Source organism: Neolamprologus brichardi, chromosome 6 (assembly GCF_056152115.1).
Source record: "Neolamprologus brichardi isolate AB-2024 chromosome 6, ASM5615211v1, whole genome shotgun sequence".
Taxonomy (NCBI): Eukaryota; Metazoa; Chordata; class Actinopteri; order Cichliformes; family Cichlidae; genus Neolamprologus; species Neolamprologus brichardi.
Window position 1 is genome coordinate 27,814,508 of NC_142109.1, and position 12,470 is coordinate 27,826,977.

A 12,470-nucleotide genomic window follows, 5' to 3' on the forward strand; every position below is an offset into this window, starting at 1 on the left:
TTTTATTTCAGTGTTGAAAACTTTCAAATATGAATAAAAAACATTAAACTTGAAAGAATAACTTTCATTTTATATATTATAATATATACATATTAGCTAATATGGCATAACAAACAGCACAGGGGGTTATCACACAAGACTGGTAATTGAATGTTTTTATTTAAGTATTTAAAAACAAGCTGTAAAAAACAAAACAAACAAAAAGAAAAAAAATCAGCATACAATAAGAGAACTTACTGGAAAAGAGACTATTCTTTTCATTGTAAAGATGTAGAAATGAAACCAAGGGCAGTCAAGCACACAAACACATACATGCACAAACAACCAGCCTACATAACTGCAGGACAGTTAGTGCCTTATTACAGCCAACTTACACACAGTCTTCTGTTCAGTAGCATACACTGTATACAGACACACAAGACTTGCCCCTTGAGGAAAATCACAAAGAATGTAATTAAAAATAAGAAATTATGACAGCAGGGAGAAGTTCACCTGCAACTTAAACACTGGAATCTTTTTTTTGTAAAAAACTGAAGTTTAAAAAAGTACCAAGAAGAAGAAGAAGAAGAAGAAGAAGAAGAAGAAGAAAAAAAAAAGACCAACAACTTCTGCCATACAAACATAATTTTTTGAATATATTCAAAATACTGCTAGACAGTTTTTACCCTCAGCAAACAGAAGGGGAAAACTACTGACATGTGAGTCATTGTTGAGATGCTGTTGTGCTAGCTTGCAAGCAAAGATGCTTATTATTTCACATTTAAGAAAAAAATTCCAAACCATCTGATGTATTACAAGGTGAAGGTGATGTGAAGGGGTAAGTTAGTGCTTTTTTTCAATACATCTGCAAAACGCATTCCCTTTTGAATTTCATTAAAAAAAAAAAATTAAAACAAACAAACAGGAAGGTTTGAATACAAAATGTCTGAGAGGATGAGTTAACCACAGGCTTATTGTCCTATTAAAGCCCAAAAAACTGGGAATTAAAAAAACAAACAAACAAACAAAAAAAAACAACAAAACAACCAAGCCCGGAGATTCAACACATCCGCCCAACAGAACGTTTACTGGGCCTGAAAAAAAGAGAAGAGATGTCACTTGCATGAAAGGTGCCAAATAAATAATTCAATGTAAATGCCATTTTCATCTTTAGACAGAAGAATATGGAAAGTACTGATGGGGTTGATTTAAGCTACTGGTTGAGAAGCTTAACCCAAGATAAAACATCCCTGGTTCATATTAAAAAAGAGAGAGAGAGAGTTTTATCATGAGACAGCACTCTACAGCTCCAGAAGAGTTACAAGGTTACATTACTTTAGTTTTAATATACTAATGTGTTAAGCACTTAAGCTACCTAGGCTACTTTTGTGCTCACATTTGACTTTGAAAGTGTTTGAAAACGTTAAGTATTTGTTTGAATTTTTTCCTCATCTGAAACATATTCTGCTTTCGGATGCTGCCCTTTTTCAGGTCGTCACATCTCCTCTATCTCACCCCATCCCCACCATCCTCCTCTGTCACACTAATCCTCTGCATGTTCTCCTTCACTACATCCATCAATCTTTTGTTTTGTTAGGGGGAATCCTACGTGTAATTGAGCTTAACTTCATCGGTAAACTCATACCTGTGATGGTTGGAAACATCATCGCTGGCCTTTTGACCAACCCACTTTGACATAGATGCATATACATTTTTGCATGTTACCATTCCAACTGAACTACAAATCACATATAGCCAGATCTTGCTTTTTACTCCATCTTTACACAAGGCGGTGTCCATTTGTTACCCTGCTGCCAGAACAGTTTTGTAGCCTACCATAATGTTATCTCATAGCTGTGAGGATCACTCTATTATAAATTTTTACAGAATTCTATACACAAAATTTGGGGATTATTCCCAAATTATTATTATTTTTAATTAATTAAATATATAGGTAATTAATTCATTTAGTATACCCCCTTCCAAGCAGCCATGAGGTCAGTTTTAAACATCAGCCATACCTGTTGTCCCTGCTGTGGAGCAGCTGCTTGTCCAGGAGCCTGGCCTGTCTGTCCATAGTAGGCAGCCTGCTGTCTGTAGTACTCAGCCCAGGCTGCACTGTAGTCCTGCTGGCCACCAGGTGCAGCTCCTCCTGCTGCAGCTGCTGTGGGGGCTGCTGGTGTGCCTGGAGCAGCTGCTGCCCCTCCTGCCGGCTGAGCTGGAAAAGAAAAACAAGTGCAAACATACATTATATATGTACAGTTACATGCTACAAGCACATATGGATGAATGAATAATATATTAGCATTAAAGTCACTTGTGAGATGGCAGCACATTCGACGGTTGTGACTTTTTAAATTCTTTAAGAATTAAATATTTGAAGTTGTTAAAGGCTGTCAGTTACAGACTGTAACACATTATTTACTCAAAATTAGTTCCAACTTACTCATGCCCATCTTCTTATAATACTCTTCCCAAGCCTTAGTGTAGTCTGGCTGACCACCAGCAGTCTGGGCTGCCTGGCTCTGGTCCCCTGGTGGTGCTGCTGCTGCAGGAGCTCCTGGACTCTGAGCTGGCATTGTCCCCCCTGGCTGCTGCCCATAATATTGTGCATAGTAGGCTGCCCATGCTGCATTTGGGTCTGCTGCAGCCTTATCTAATTGGGAAAGATGAAATCCAGTTGAGGAATAAATCAAGCAATGAAACCAACAAAAGAGAAATAAATAAAGGACTTACTGGGGTCATATGGATTTGGGGCTTGCCACTGCTGATAGGCATTTCCCCAACCCTGAGAATACTGGGGACCACCTGGTGCAGCTCCACTGCAGAGAGACGGGACAGTTAAAGCATAAACCACCTACTTATATGAGTTAACCCTGAAAGAAAACACACTGGCACAACTATTTACACACTGTACTTACTGAGGAGCTCCACCAGGAGGCCCTGCATTATAAGGGTTCGGATTATAGGGACCCATTGGACCAGGTGGCCCTCCTGGACCAGGACCACCACCCACAGGACACAATGGAGCCTGGAAAAACAGGGAATAAAAATCATTATACCAATAACTTCAGACTGCATGGGATCTTTAGGCAGCTGCTTAAAGCCATTCTCTGCTTTGTAAGTAATGTGAACCTACCTCAATCTTCTCTTCTATAAGCTGCTTTGCATGATCAATCTGTTGTGGAGACCCTCTGATGGTGAACAGTTTGAAATTCGGGTCACCGTTTGGAGGTGGCTGACGAGATATCTCCACAAATGCACCAGTTTGCTGGTTGATGGACTTGACATTCTCTCCTCCTCTGCCAATAACAAGCCCACATTTGTGAGCAGGGATGGAGAAAGTCATCTCACCTCCTGGTGGACCCCAGTTCCCTTGGCCTCTACCCTGCCCTCGGCCACCCTGTGGCATACCAGAACCGGGACCCGGTGGACCCTGTGAAAGAAACATGCCACATTCTTTTTAATTAACACAAAATTCAACATTAAAATTTCTTAAAGAGGCCCTTATTAAACATGTGTAACATTTCAAATAATGAGGTCAGTGTATATAACAATTATCCCTGGGTGCCAAAACTTCAGGCTGAAGACTGACTTAATGGTCATCTCAGCCACCCAGCTTTGGCCCCACCCACTTTGTGTTTGCACCTTCTCTGTTTAAAGGCTAGCCTATCTAGAGAGGAAAAGAGAAGCTAAAATGATCTGTTTCATACACCTAACCTGAGGGGCTGCATAAACACCCAGTATGCAATAAATAAAGATTATTTGGAATCATGCAAAGCTACTCTAGCATAATCCAAGAAGAAAAAATATGGAGTTTAAATTGAGCATTTTAAATTACATCCCCTGCCCGTCTCTTCAGCGTGTACTTACCCCTTGCCCACCCTCCTCTCTGGCACGGATGCTCTGTAGCAGGTCAGTGATGATCGAGGCAGCGTGCTGACACTGGTCTGGTGGACCCATAATATGAGCAATCTTTTCAGGACCTGTACCATCATCTGTAAAGAGTAGGAAAATGACAGTTGGGTTTATTGATGAGAGTCCACACTGAGACAAAAACAAACAAACAAAAATTTCCAGCCACCAATACTGAGTAGATGTATGTATGGTATAAATGTGAACATCCTAGGTGACTTCCTTCTCAGTTATCACACCCACAAGACTTTCAGAAAATTTGAGCTCTGACCTTGACCTCAAGGTCAAAGTCACGATTCAAACTCATCCAAGATTTGTAGCAGATGCACCTATGGTATGAATTTCAAAACTATGTCATCTCATTTTCGAGTTATCGTATTCCCAAACTTGGGTGTCCACGTCGCCCACCTGCCCAGTGGGGTGAAGATATTTTTCGATTTTATTACATGCAGTGAAAGTAGAGTGAGAGTGTACCTGGTTTAAACTGTATTTTCACGCCAGCATCACTCTGGATCTTCTTGATCATCTCTCCACTGCGACCAATCACAACTCCCACAGAGTGCCGCGGGACAGCTATCTGTAACATTAAATAAACACTTAACCATTCAGAGTTGATGTGTCTCACTGTGCTGGTCGAATTCAAACACACTGTCTTTACTCACTTCTATGCCCCCTCCTCCCATCCTTGATCCATATTCGTTCCTCTCTCCAAAACCCTGATGTTCTCTCTCTCGTAGGATCTCATTAACCATCTCCTTAGCTTGCTACAAAGGCAACACAATGAAAAATTTTAACCAACAGCAGCTTAACATATTTCCCGCACAAATGAAACCACTCAACCCAAAACGGTACCTGGACTTTGTATGGGTCTCCAATGATACGAAGAGGTTTATCTATGTTGGGTGGCTGCGACGCATCTTGGATAAGAATCATTTTGACTCCAGCTCGCTCCTAAGAATTAAGGAAGAGGTATATTACAGACACATGGCAGATTAACCAAACTTCGGCACATTAGACTGTCCATTTGTTGCACTGGGATTTTGTACTATGTATGTGATATGTCAGGTGTTATTTGTAATAATAATTTTTTTCCAAATATTTTTATGCTTTAATTTCTACAGCTCCCTCATCTTGGAATTAAAAACAACCTTCAGGAGATGGTCTAAATGTTTAAAGTCACTTTATATGACCTTGAGTTACCTCAGGTTCTAAATGTTACTCCTGATTATTAAGGCCTTTCTTGGCACAAATCAAAAACAATTAACTGTTCTGCTGTTTTAGTTTTCCCCAGCTTCAAGTTTGCAACTTTGATTGTTACTTTAATTATATACTTAATTTTGTGCATTTTATGCGCACATTTGTTTGCGTTACTAGTTTGTGCAACCACTGATCTCTGCACTCTTACAAAAGCAGTGTTGCTGGCTATCTTTTCCTGGTTAAATAAATAATCATCACCATCTGTATAACTGAATGCTGCATGTGTCACCTGCAGTTGTTTGATAGTCTCTCCTCCTTTGCCGATAATAAGGCCAGCCTTTCCAGCAGGGATTATCATCTCTTGCATGGAACTTGACTGACCGTTGGTTGACTCGTGACCTCTGGACACAATGTCATCTAGAATCGCCCTGGCTCTCCTGCAAGCAAATTCATATCAAGGTCATGAAATGATTGAAGAACACAAGGTTAATGTCGCACAGACGCAACCTAGTTAACATTTCACACCATTACTGCAGAAAGTCCAAGCAACTTTTACAGCACACAGTATGGCATTGCCTCAGAAAGCTGCAAGGATTTGAACAGGTAACCCTGCCAAATGTTTATAATAAGGACTATCTCCCAATGTGACTGTAGGTACGACCTAGGACCAACCAACAGGAATGCTGCATGAAATAACACGCTGATCCCAAAAAAAAAAAAAAAAAAAAAAAAAAAAAAAAAAAAAAAAAAAAATCATGATTGCCTCAAGGAGGACAAAGAATGGGAACAAACTACAGCAGAGTCACAGCCCATGATTCAATATTTTTTTTAAAACCACCATGCAGCCAACCTGTCTTGTTGTCCTAGACAAGTTTCATTAGATCTATGTTGCACAGAATGCCTTAGAACTGATAAAGCTTCTGACATCTTATAGTATCCAAGCAGTTACACAACATGTCCAAATCCCTGAGAGCACGCCAACTTCCTCCAGTCACCTAAAGATTCATGGCATACATACAATAGCAAACAAACAATGATTAGTTTAAGGACCATATTTATGGTTTAAGCTTAATATAGGACACAGACAACACAGAGTCATGTCTTAGAGGCCAAACTCATCCCAATAGTGCAAACCACTGAAACTTAACAAGTACACAGGAAATAAAGATTTCACACAATCTAAAGCTGTACCAGGAGGTTTATCTATCATTTAACTAGGCTGGCCATCAATCTCTTGTTACTACTTCTCCCTACAGATATTAATAATGAAATAAAATTTACCACAAACCAAACTTCTTGACAGCTTTTCCCAATATTTAAAAGACTTAAAGGACCAACTTACTGTATGGCATCGGGTGATCCTGTGAGGGAAATGCTTCTTTCTGGCAGACCAACACTGTCTGTGGATTGATATGATAACAATTATAAATCAAAAGGAACGATGGTATGTCGATGAGGCACCGTTTACTTAACTAATCACAGCTCACCGTGTGCAATTTGGACTTTGCAGCCAGATTCTTGCTGAATTTTGTTAATCTGTTCGCCTCCTCGCCCAATGACTTTAAGGAAAACAGAAGAATGTTGAGTTTAGTCTGAACATGTGTAACATAGCAACACGGGAATAATTTGTACAGTTTATGAAGGGTTTGTCTACTCACTGAGCCCAACCATGCTATCAGGCACTCTGCACTCTTCTGTCATTGTGGAGGGCCTTACACTGCAGACACATGATCATGAATAATTTATGACATACAGTGTTTCAACAATAAACAGCAAAAGGTGTTTACATAAAGAAAAATAAAAGTCAAACCTTTGCTGGGACAGAGCAGCTAGCTGAGCTCCAATAGCTGTAAGAGATTCAAAACTGGTGAGCAGGTGGAAACTGAGCAAAAAGGAGTTATTGTAACTAGAGAATTATTTAACGTACACATTGCAGAATCTCTTTCACTCTGTGATGCTACCTTCTTGGCATCGGGTTCATCTGGAAACAAAAAATAATAGTAAGCCTTCAAAGTGGAGTAAAGGAAACTGTAGACAGAGTCCAAGTTTGATCAGATTTTCTACCTCCTTCTTCCAGGGATCGTTTCTGTGATGTAAACGGGTAGCTCTCAGCTCCTCCGTTGTTTGTTGGGGACACACCGTCACCACCAATTTTAGCTGCAATCTGGAAAGAGGTGAATACTGGATTAAACCAGAAACCTTTGCAAAGACACCATTAAGACATCTGAAATGTGTCTATTTTGGTAAGAAATCTTTGACATTGCTTGGAGCTTTCAGACATGTTCAGCTCATGTCATATAAATAAAAGATCTTCACATTTAAAACTGCAAATCAACAGACACATGAATATATGTTTAATTATGAGGAGCTAATGTAGTGCTAATAAATGATGCTCCCACAGCATTCAGGGGTTTGGGTTGTTTGTTACAAAGAAAGGGTAGAAATTTTGAGAGATGTGAGTATGTGCCAGGTTGGGAAGAATAAACTAATGATAATATTGCAGTGCATTGAATCCCTACAAAACTGGTCATCGTTCTCTTAATATTATATATAATTGACTACAGATTTGTATCAGACTTTTCATTAACCCTTCACTGCATAGTGCTGATATGGACACTGTCTTGTTTAAGAATTACTGGTACAAATGATTTAGTTATCATTTTAACTCTGGTCATTCTTACAGTCCAAAACAATGTTTAGTTCTGCTCCACATTATAAATTAAAAAGATGTGATCCCCAGGTCTTTTAATGTCCCTTTTGTATCACAGAAAAATGGTTTTTAAAAAAAGCTTTCATGTGTCAAGTGGCTTCCGTTTGGAATAAATTATCTTTAAATGTCCATTTTATCACTGTTTTAAACAAGCTTTGTTTTGACTTATTGTGTTTTCAGTAAGTCTATTCGTTTCTATTTCTATGTCTATTCAGTATGTTCATTTATTTCTTCTCTAACTGAATAACTTAATAGGTTGGTTTTGTATGAAAGTGTAGTTTAATTTGTTTTTTTATTATTGGTTATTGTTGGTTTGTCTTTGTTGTGTTATGCATTATAATAAATATCCTACCACTTGTTGTATAAATGTTTGTTCTGACTGCCTGGGCTTATCCACATATAATTGATCAAATATTAAGTACTTAGTATAATATTAGAAGCCACTTTGAAACATGAGTCATTGTGACTGTGCCCCAAATTAATGGAAGCACGACAGTCAGACAACCCCACACTAATTTAAATCTAATAAATCAAAGAAACTATAATCCAATGCTAGCAGTCCCTTCAAGTATCACAAATAACCTTCAACGATCTTAATTTATCAAAAAATATTAATTTAATATTATCTATATTCAACATCTCAAAATATAACTATCACCATATAAAATATACGATGTGTGTTTTTTTTTTATTTTGTTGAAATAAACAACTATACTTGTTAATGAAAATATTCATTAGCTGAAAAATAACCCTTTACAGTGAAAAAAAGTAAACGATGGCTCCTGAACTCTTTTCAGTCAATGATCTACATGAATCAAAACAGCCATAATGCTATAATACAGTTACCTAATAAATGCCTCATAAATGAATGGAGATGATCCCCATATAACAGCTAACCGTTAACTAACGGGTAATAAGCAAATGTTGCTTACTTAGCCCAAGTTCACTAAATTTACCTCAAGGATCGCGGTAGGGACAAACATTTCATTTATGTAACAGAGCCATGCTAACACACACAATTCAATTGCCTCGATCTGAACAGAAAGTAGGGCAAATGAATGGCTTTGCTATTAGCTAGTGTGCTACCTCGCTAACTAAAGCTAACGTTACTGGTCGTTATGCTAGCTGCAGTTTCAGAGCGGCTAATTAGCTCGCCGGCTGACTCCTCTCGTAGTCGAGCGCTTGGATTACCTGTCTGGCTCGCTGAACGGCATCTGCGAAAGCGTCGTTTTTCATTCCTGCTCCGACTCCATTTGATGGCAGAGAGCTGTAATCAGACATGCTGCTCCCAGAGGGCTAACACAAACACGCGCGCGCGCGCACACACACACACAAAGGGGGGGCAGGCAGGCTGGACAGCTTTGGCCGGGTCGAGCTGCGCAGAAGCGGGAAGGTTAACAGGAGCGTACAGGGAGACACCGATGTGTGTGAGATCGCCTACCACGCCGGCAAACTTCCCTGCTTGAAATAACCAATCAATGCATGTTCGACCCCGGGTTTTCTTCTTCCTCTTCCTTGTACCTTTGAGGGTTAAATTGTTAAAAATTTCAAACACAATAAAAAATGTCGCCTCCATCTGGACTGGAGCGTAGTTGCACTGAAATTGCACAGAAACCGATGTCTAGTCATCTCAATGGTTTTTCTTTCAATGTGTTCAAGTAATTGTAGGATTTTTAAGTGTATTTTTAGCTTAATAACAGTATATCATATATGTAATTTCCTTATGTAGAAATACACCATGAAGACATTGCAATGGATGCTTAAATTGATGTTTATGTAATTGCTGATACAGACAGTGTTTGCGAGTAACGGAATACATGTACCGGGTGTTGTGCCAAAAAGTGATTGTCTGCCAAAAACTGATTTCTAATGTTTCTGTGTATTTTTTATGTGTAATATCTTTACGTATGTTCGTAAATAGACTTCGGTAAACAGGGTTTACAAAGGGGTTATATAGAGAATTTAAAAATTATCCGTTTTTCAAGTATCTTTACAACTCTGTGTTATTGTACTTACATTATAACCAATCCAGTCCTTTATCCCCACTTAAAATATTTTACAGAACTATTGTAATATTTGCTGCCATTTCTTCTGTCCTCTTGGCCAACTTACTCTTACAAAATATATTTTTAATGTTAATGAGATTTTTATTTAACTGCATAAATAAAGGTTATATAAAAGTCACTGCCAAAAACTGATTGCGGCTTCTACCTTGTTACACGAATGTTGTTTGTGGCTCAAGATGACTTTATGTCATCCACGAGGGATGCATTTGACATATGTTTCACATATTATAGCCCAACAACTTACTTATAGCAGTTTAAATACGAGCAATCAGTTTTTGGCAAATACCGGAAATCACTTTTTGGCAGACAATCACTTTTTGGCACAACACCGGCGTTACGTATTTAAAATGCAAAATATGAGTAACTGTATTCCGTTACAGTAACATTTTAAAAGGGTGGTATTCAGAATACAGTTACTTTAAAATAAATAAATAAATGGATTACACGGCGGTCTTTTCCTGTTTCATATGTTCGGCTATGACATCTCTTTTTTTGGTAATTCCACGCCAGGGAAACCCAAACAAAACACGCATTAAGAGGCTCTAATGCCTGCGTCTCAATCTTGCGGACCATGTCACCCCTACTTGCGGCCGCATAATGACGTGAAAAAATATTTTTAAAAAGTTATTCACAAAAATGATTTAATATGAAGGCAATGGGCAGAGTGTTACAGGCATAGCCCTAAAGAATGTAGCCTCATGGGCAGTGTAGTCCGTGCTGCAGGGAGAATGGACTGCCATACCCGTGTGTGTGTGAGCCCGAGGAAGGGAGAGAAAAACTGGAGTGGAAAGTCCGAGTTGTCACCGAGCAGAATCGGGAGATGGAAGCATGTAAATGTAATAATAACCACTGCAGCCAAAAAGAGTGCCCGAGGAGCCCAGTTGTAAGTAAGTTATTAAGACTCGACTGTACACTGTGTTCTGTTTTCCTCCGAAACAATAAGTTCCGTTGGGGCAGCCTTTCAACGCCTCCCTCTGTCTCTCGCTAGCAAAGTAGACCCAGACAAATTAAGCGTAGCTAGTTTTCGGGACAGCTCAGAGCCGCAAACCTGTTTTATATACGCGCGGAATAGTTTTCTATACCAGATCGCTGCAAAAAGTGCGGCCTTACCTAAAGTCAACCCTACTGTTACTCATTTTATATTAAGATTTAAAAATCTAGTTGGTATTGGTATGGCGAGTAACCTTCAGTAATAGTAATAAATCACACAGCAATAGTACATTCATGTAGTTGTAAAAAGCATGATAATATATTAAGTAATCCAAAGTATTCAGAATACATTACTCTCATTGTGTAATGTAACGGAATACGTTACAAAATACATTTTGGGGCATGTATTCTGTAATCTGTAGTGGAATACATTTTAAAACTAACCTCCCCAACACTGGATACAGATAATAAGATACTTGTGCTTTAGATGAGTCATTGCCCTGTGAAATTTGTTCATGTGGCAATAAATCTGGGGAGAAATTATTCTGCAAAAAAACATCTGCTAGAGAAATTGTGGTGTCAGAATATTACTCCCACTCAGCAATTATATGCTCTGTCCCTTTGTGGCTTTCACTGCTGGCTCTTTAGTGAAGTCTGAAGTGGCTTTGGCCATTTGTGGCTACCCTAGTCTGACTTTCATCTTTTAACTCACTGTCACTAGAGCTGCCACAAACGATTATTTTGATAGTCGACTAGTCACCGATTATTTTTGCTATTAGTCGACTAATCAGATCATGCATCCATTGGACGTAAAACTACAGCTTACTGCACCAGCAGCATCTGCTCTTATATAACTATCATTAGCTTACAGCTTGAAGTGTTTAAGGTATGTGCTAACTAAAAATAAAGACAAGATGATAGTTTATTAAATTTTAATGAAATTTGGAGATTGTTTTGGTGGAGTTTAATAAACTCAGCTGTCTGCTCCTTGCTATCTAAAATATAACAGGACACCGGAGGATATTCTCAAGCATCTCTTTAATCTCAGCCAAACTGATTTACTCAGGAGCAAATAAAATACTAAAAAAAAAAAAAAGCCAAACAATAACATCTTAAAGTTATCCAAGTGACTTATATATCATGTTTAATCTGAGTAGTGAAAGACGGCGGTGGGTTTGAAAATGATTTGCCGGGAGTCCGGTGTTTTCGCAGGCTCTAGTGAGCCTTGCTCCCGGCTAGCTATCAAACTGGTGGGTAACAGATGTCTCTGAGCACTTTTGAAAATATGCGGTGTCTTGATAAACTGAGCAGATATTTGAGGTTTACACAGCTAAATTCTCGCCTGAAAACATGTTAAACGTTTATTTTGTGACCCAGAAAGAATAATAAGAATAATATTAAAACTAACTAGCTGCCGCCATTGTTGGAAACTGAGCTGGGAATTCTGGGACGCAGCTTCTTCTTCTTAGGGGTTTAACAGCAGCTGGCATCCTTGTACATGCAGTGCTGCTATCTTCTGTTTCAGTCCGTTATTACACTCTTAAATCCTACTACTTATTCCTGCGTCTTTTGGGATCTTACAAAGCTTCAAACGATGCTTCGACTATTAAATTAGTCGTCGACGATTTTGATAGTCGACGTAATCGTGACTAGTCGACTAATCGTGGCAGCCC

The 12,470-nt window shown here is 38.9% G+C and overlaps 1 protein-coding gene across 1 annotated transcript; it reads right to left on the reverse strand.

The window, feature by feature from the left end:
- Positions 1-140: 140 nt before the first annotated feature.
- khsrp (KH-type splicing regulatory protein) lies at positions 141-9,304 on the reverse strand. Its single transcript, XM_006790714.3, has 18 exons — positions 8,993-9,304; positions 7,156-7,255; positions 7,019-7,072; positions 6,902-6,938; positions 6,750-6,808; positions 6,579-6,650; positions 6,434-6,491; positions 5,381-5,528; positions 4,747-4,845; positions 4,557-4,658; positions 4,369-4,471; positions 3,853-3,977; positions 3,119-3,415; positions 2,901-3,010; positions 2,716-2,801; positions 2,426-2,635; positions 2,001-2,197; positions 141-1,073 (listed from the first exon to the last, which is right to left on the reverse strand). The coding sequence occupies exons 1-18, from the start codon at positions 9,080-9,082 to the stop codon at positions 1,065-1,067; spliced, it is 1,956 nt and encodes a 651-aa protein (XP_006790777.2). The 5' UTR covers positions 9,083-9,304; the 3' UTR covers positions 141-1,064.
- Between the last annotated feature and the right edge of the window lie 3,166 nt (positions 9,305-12,470).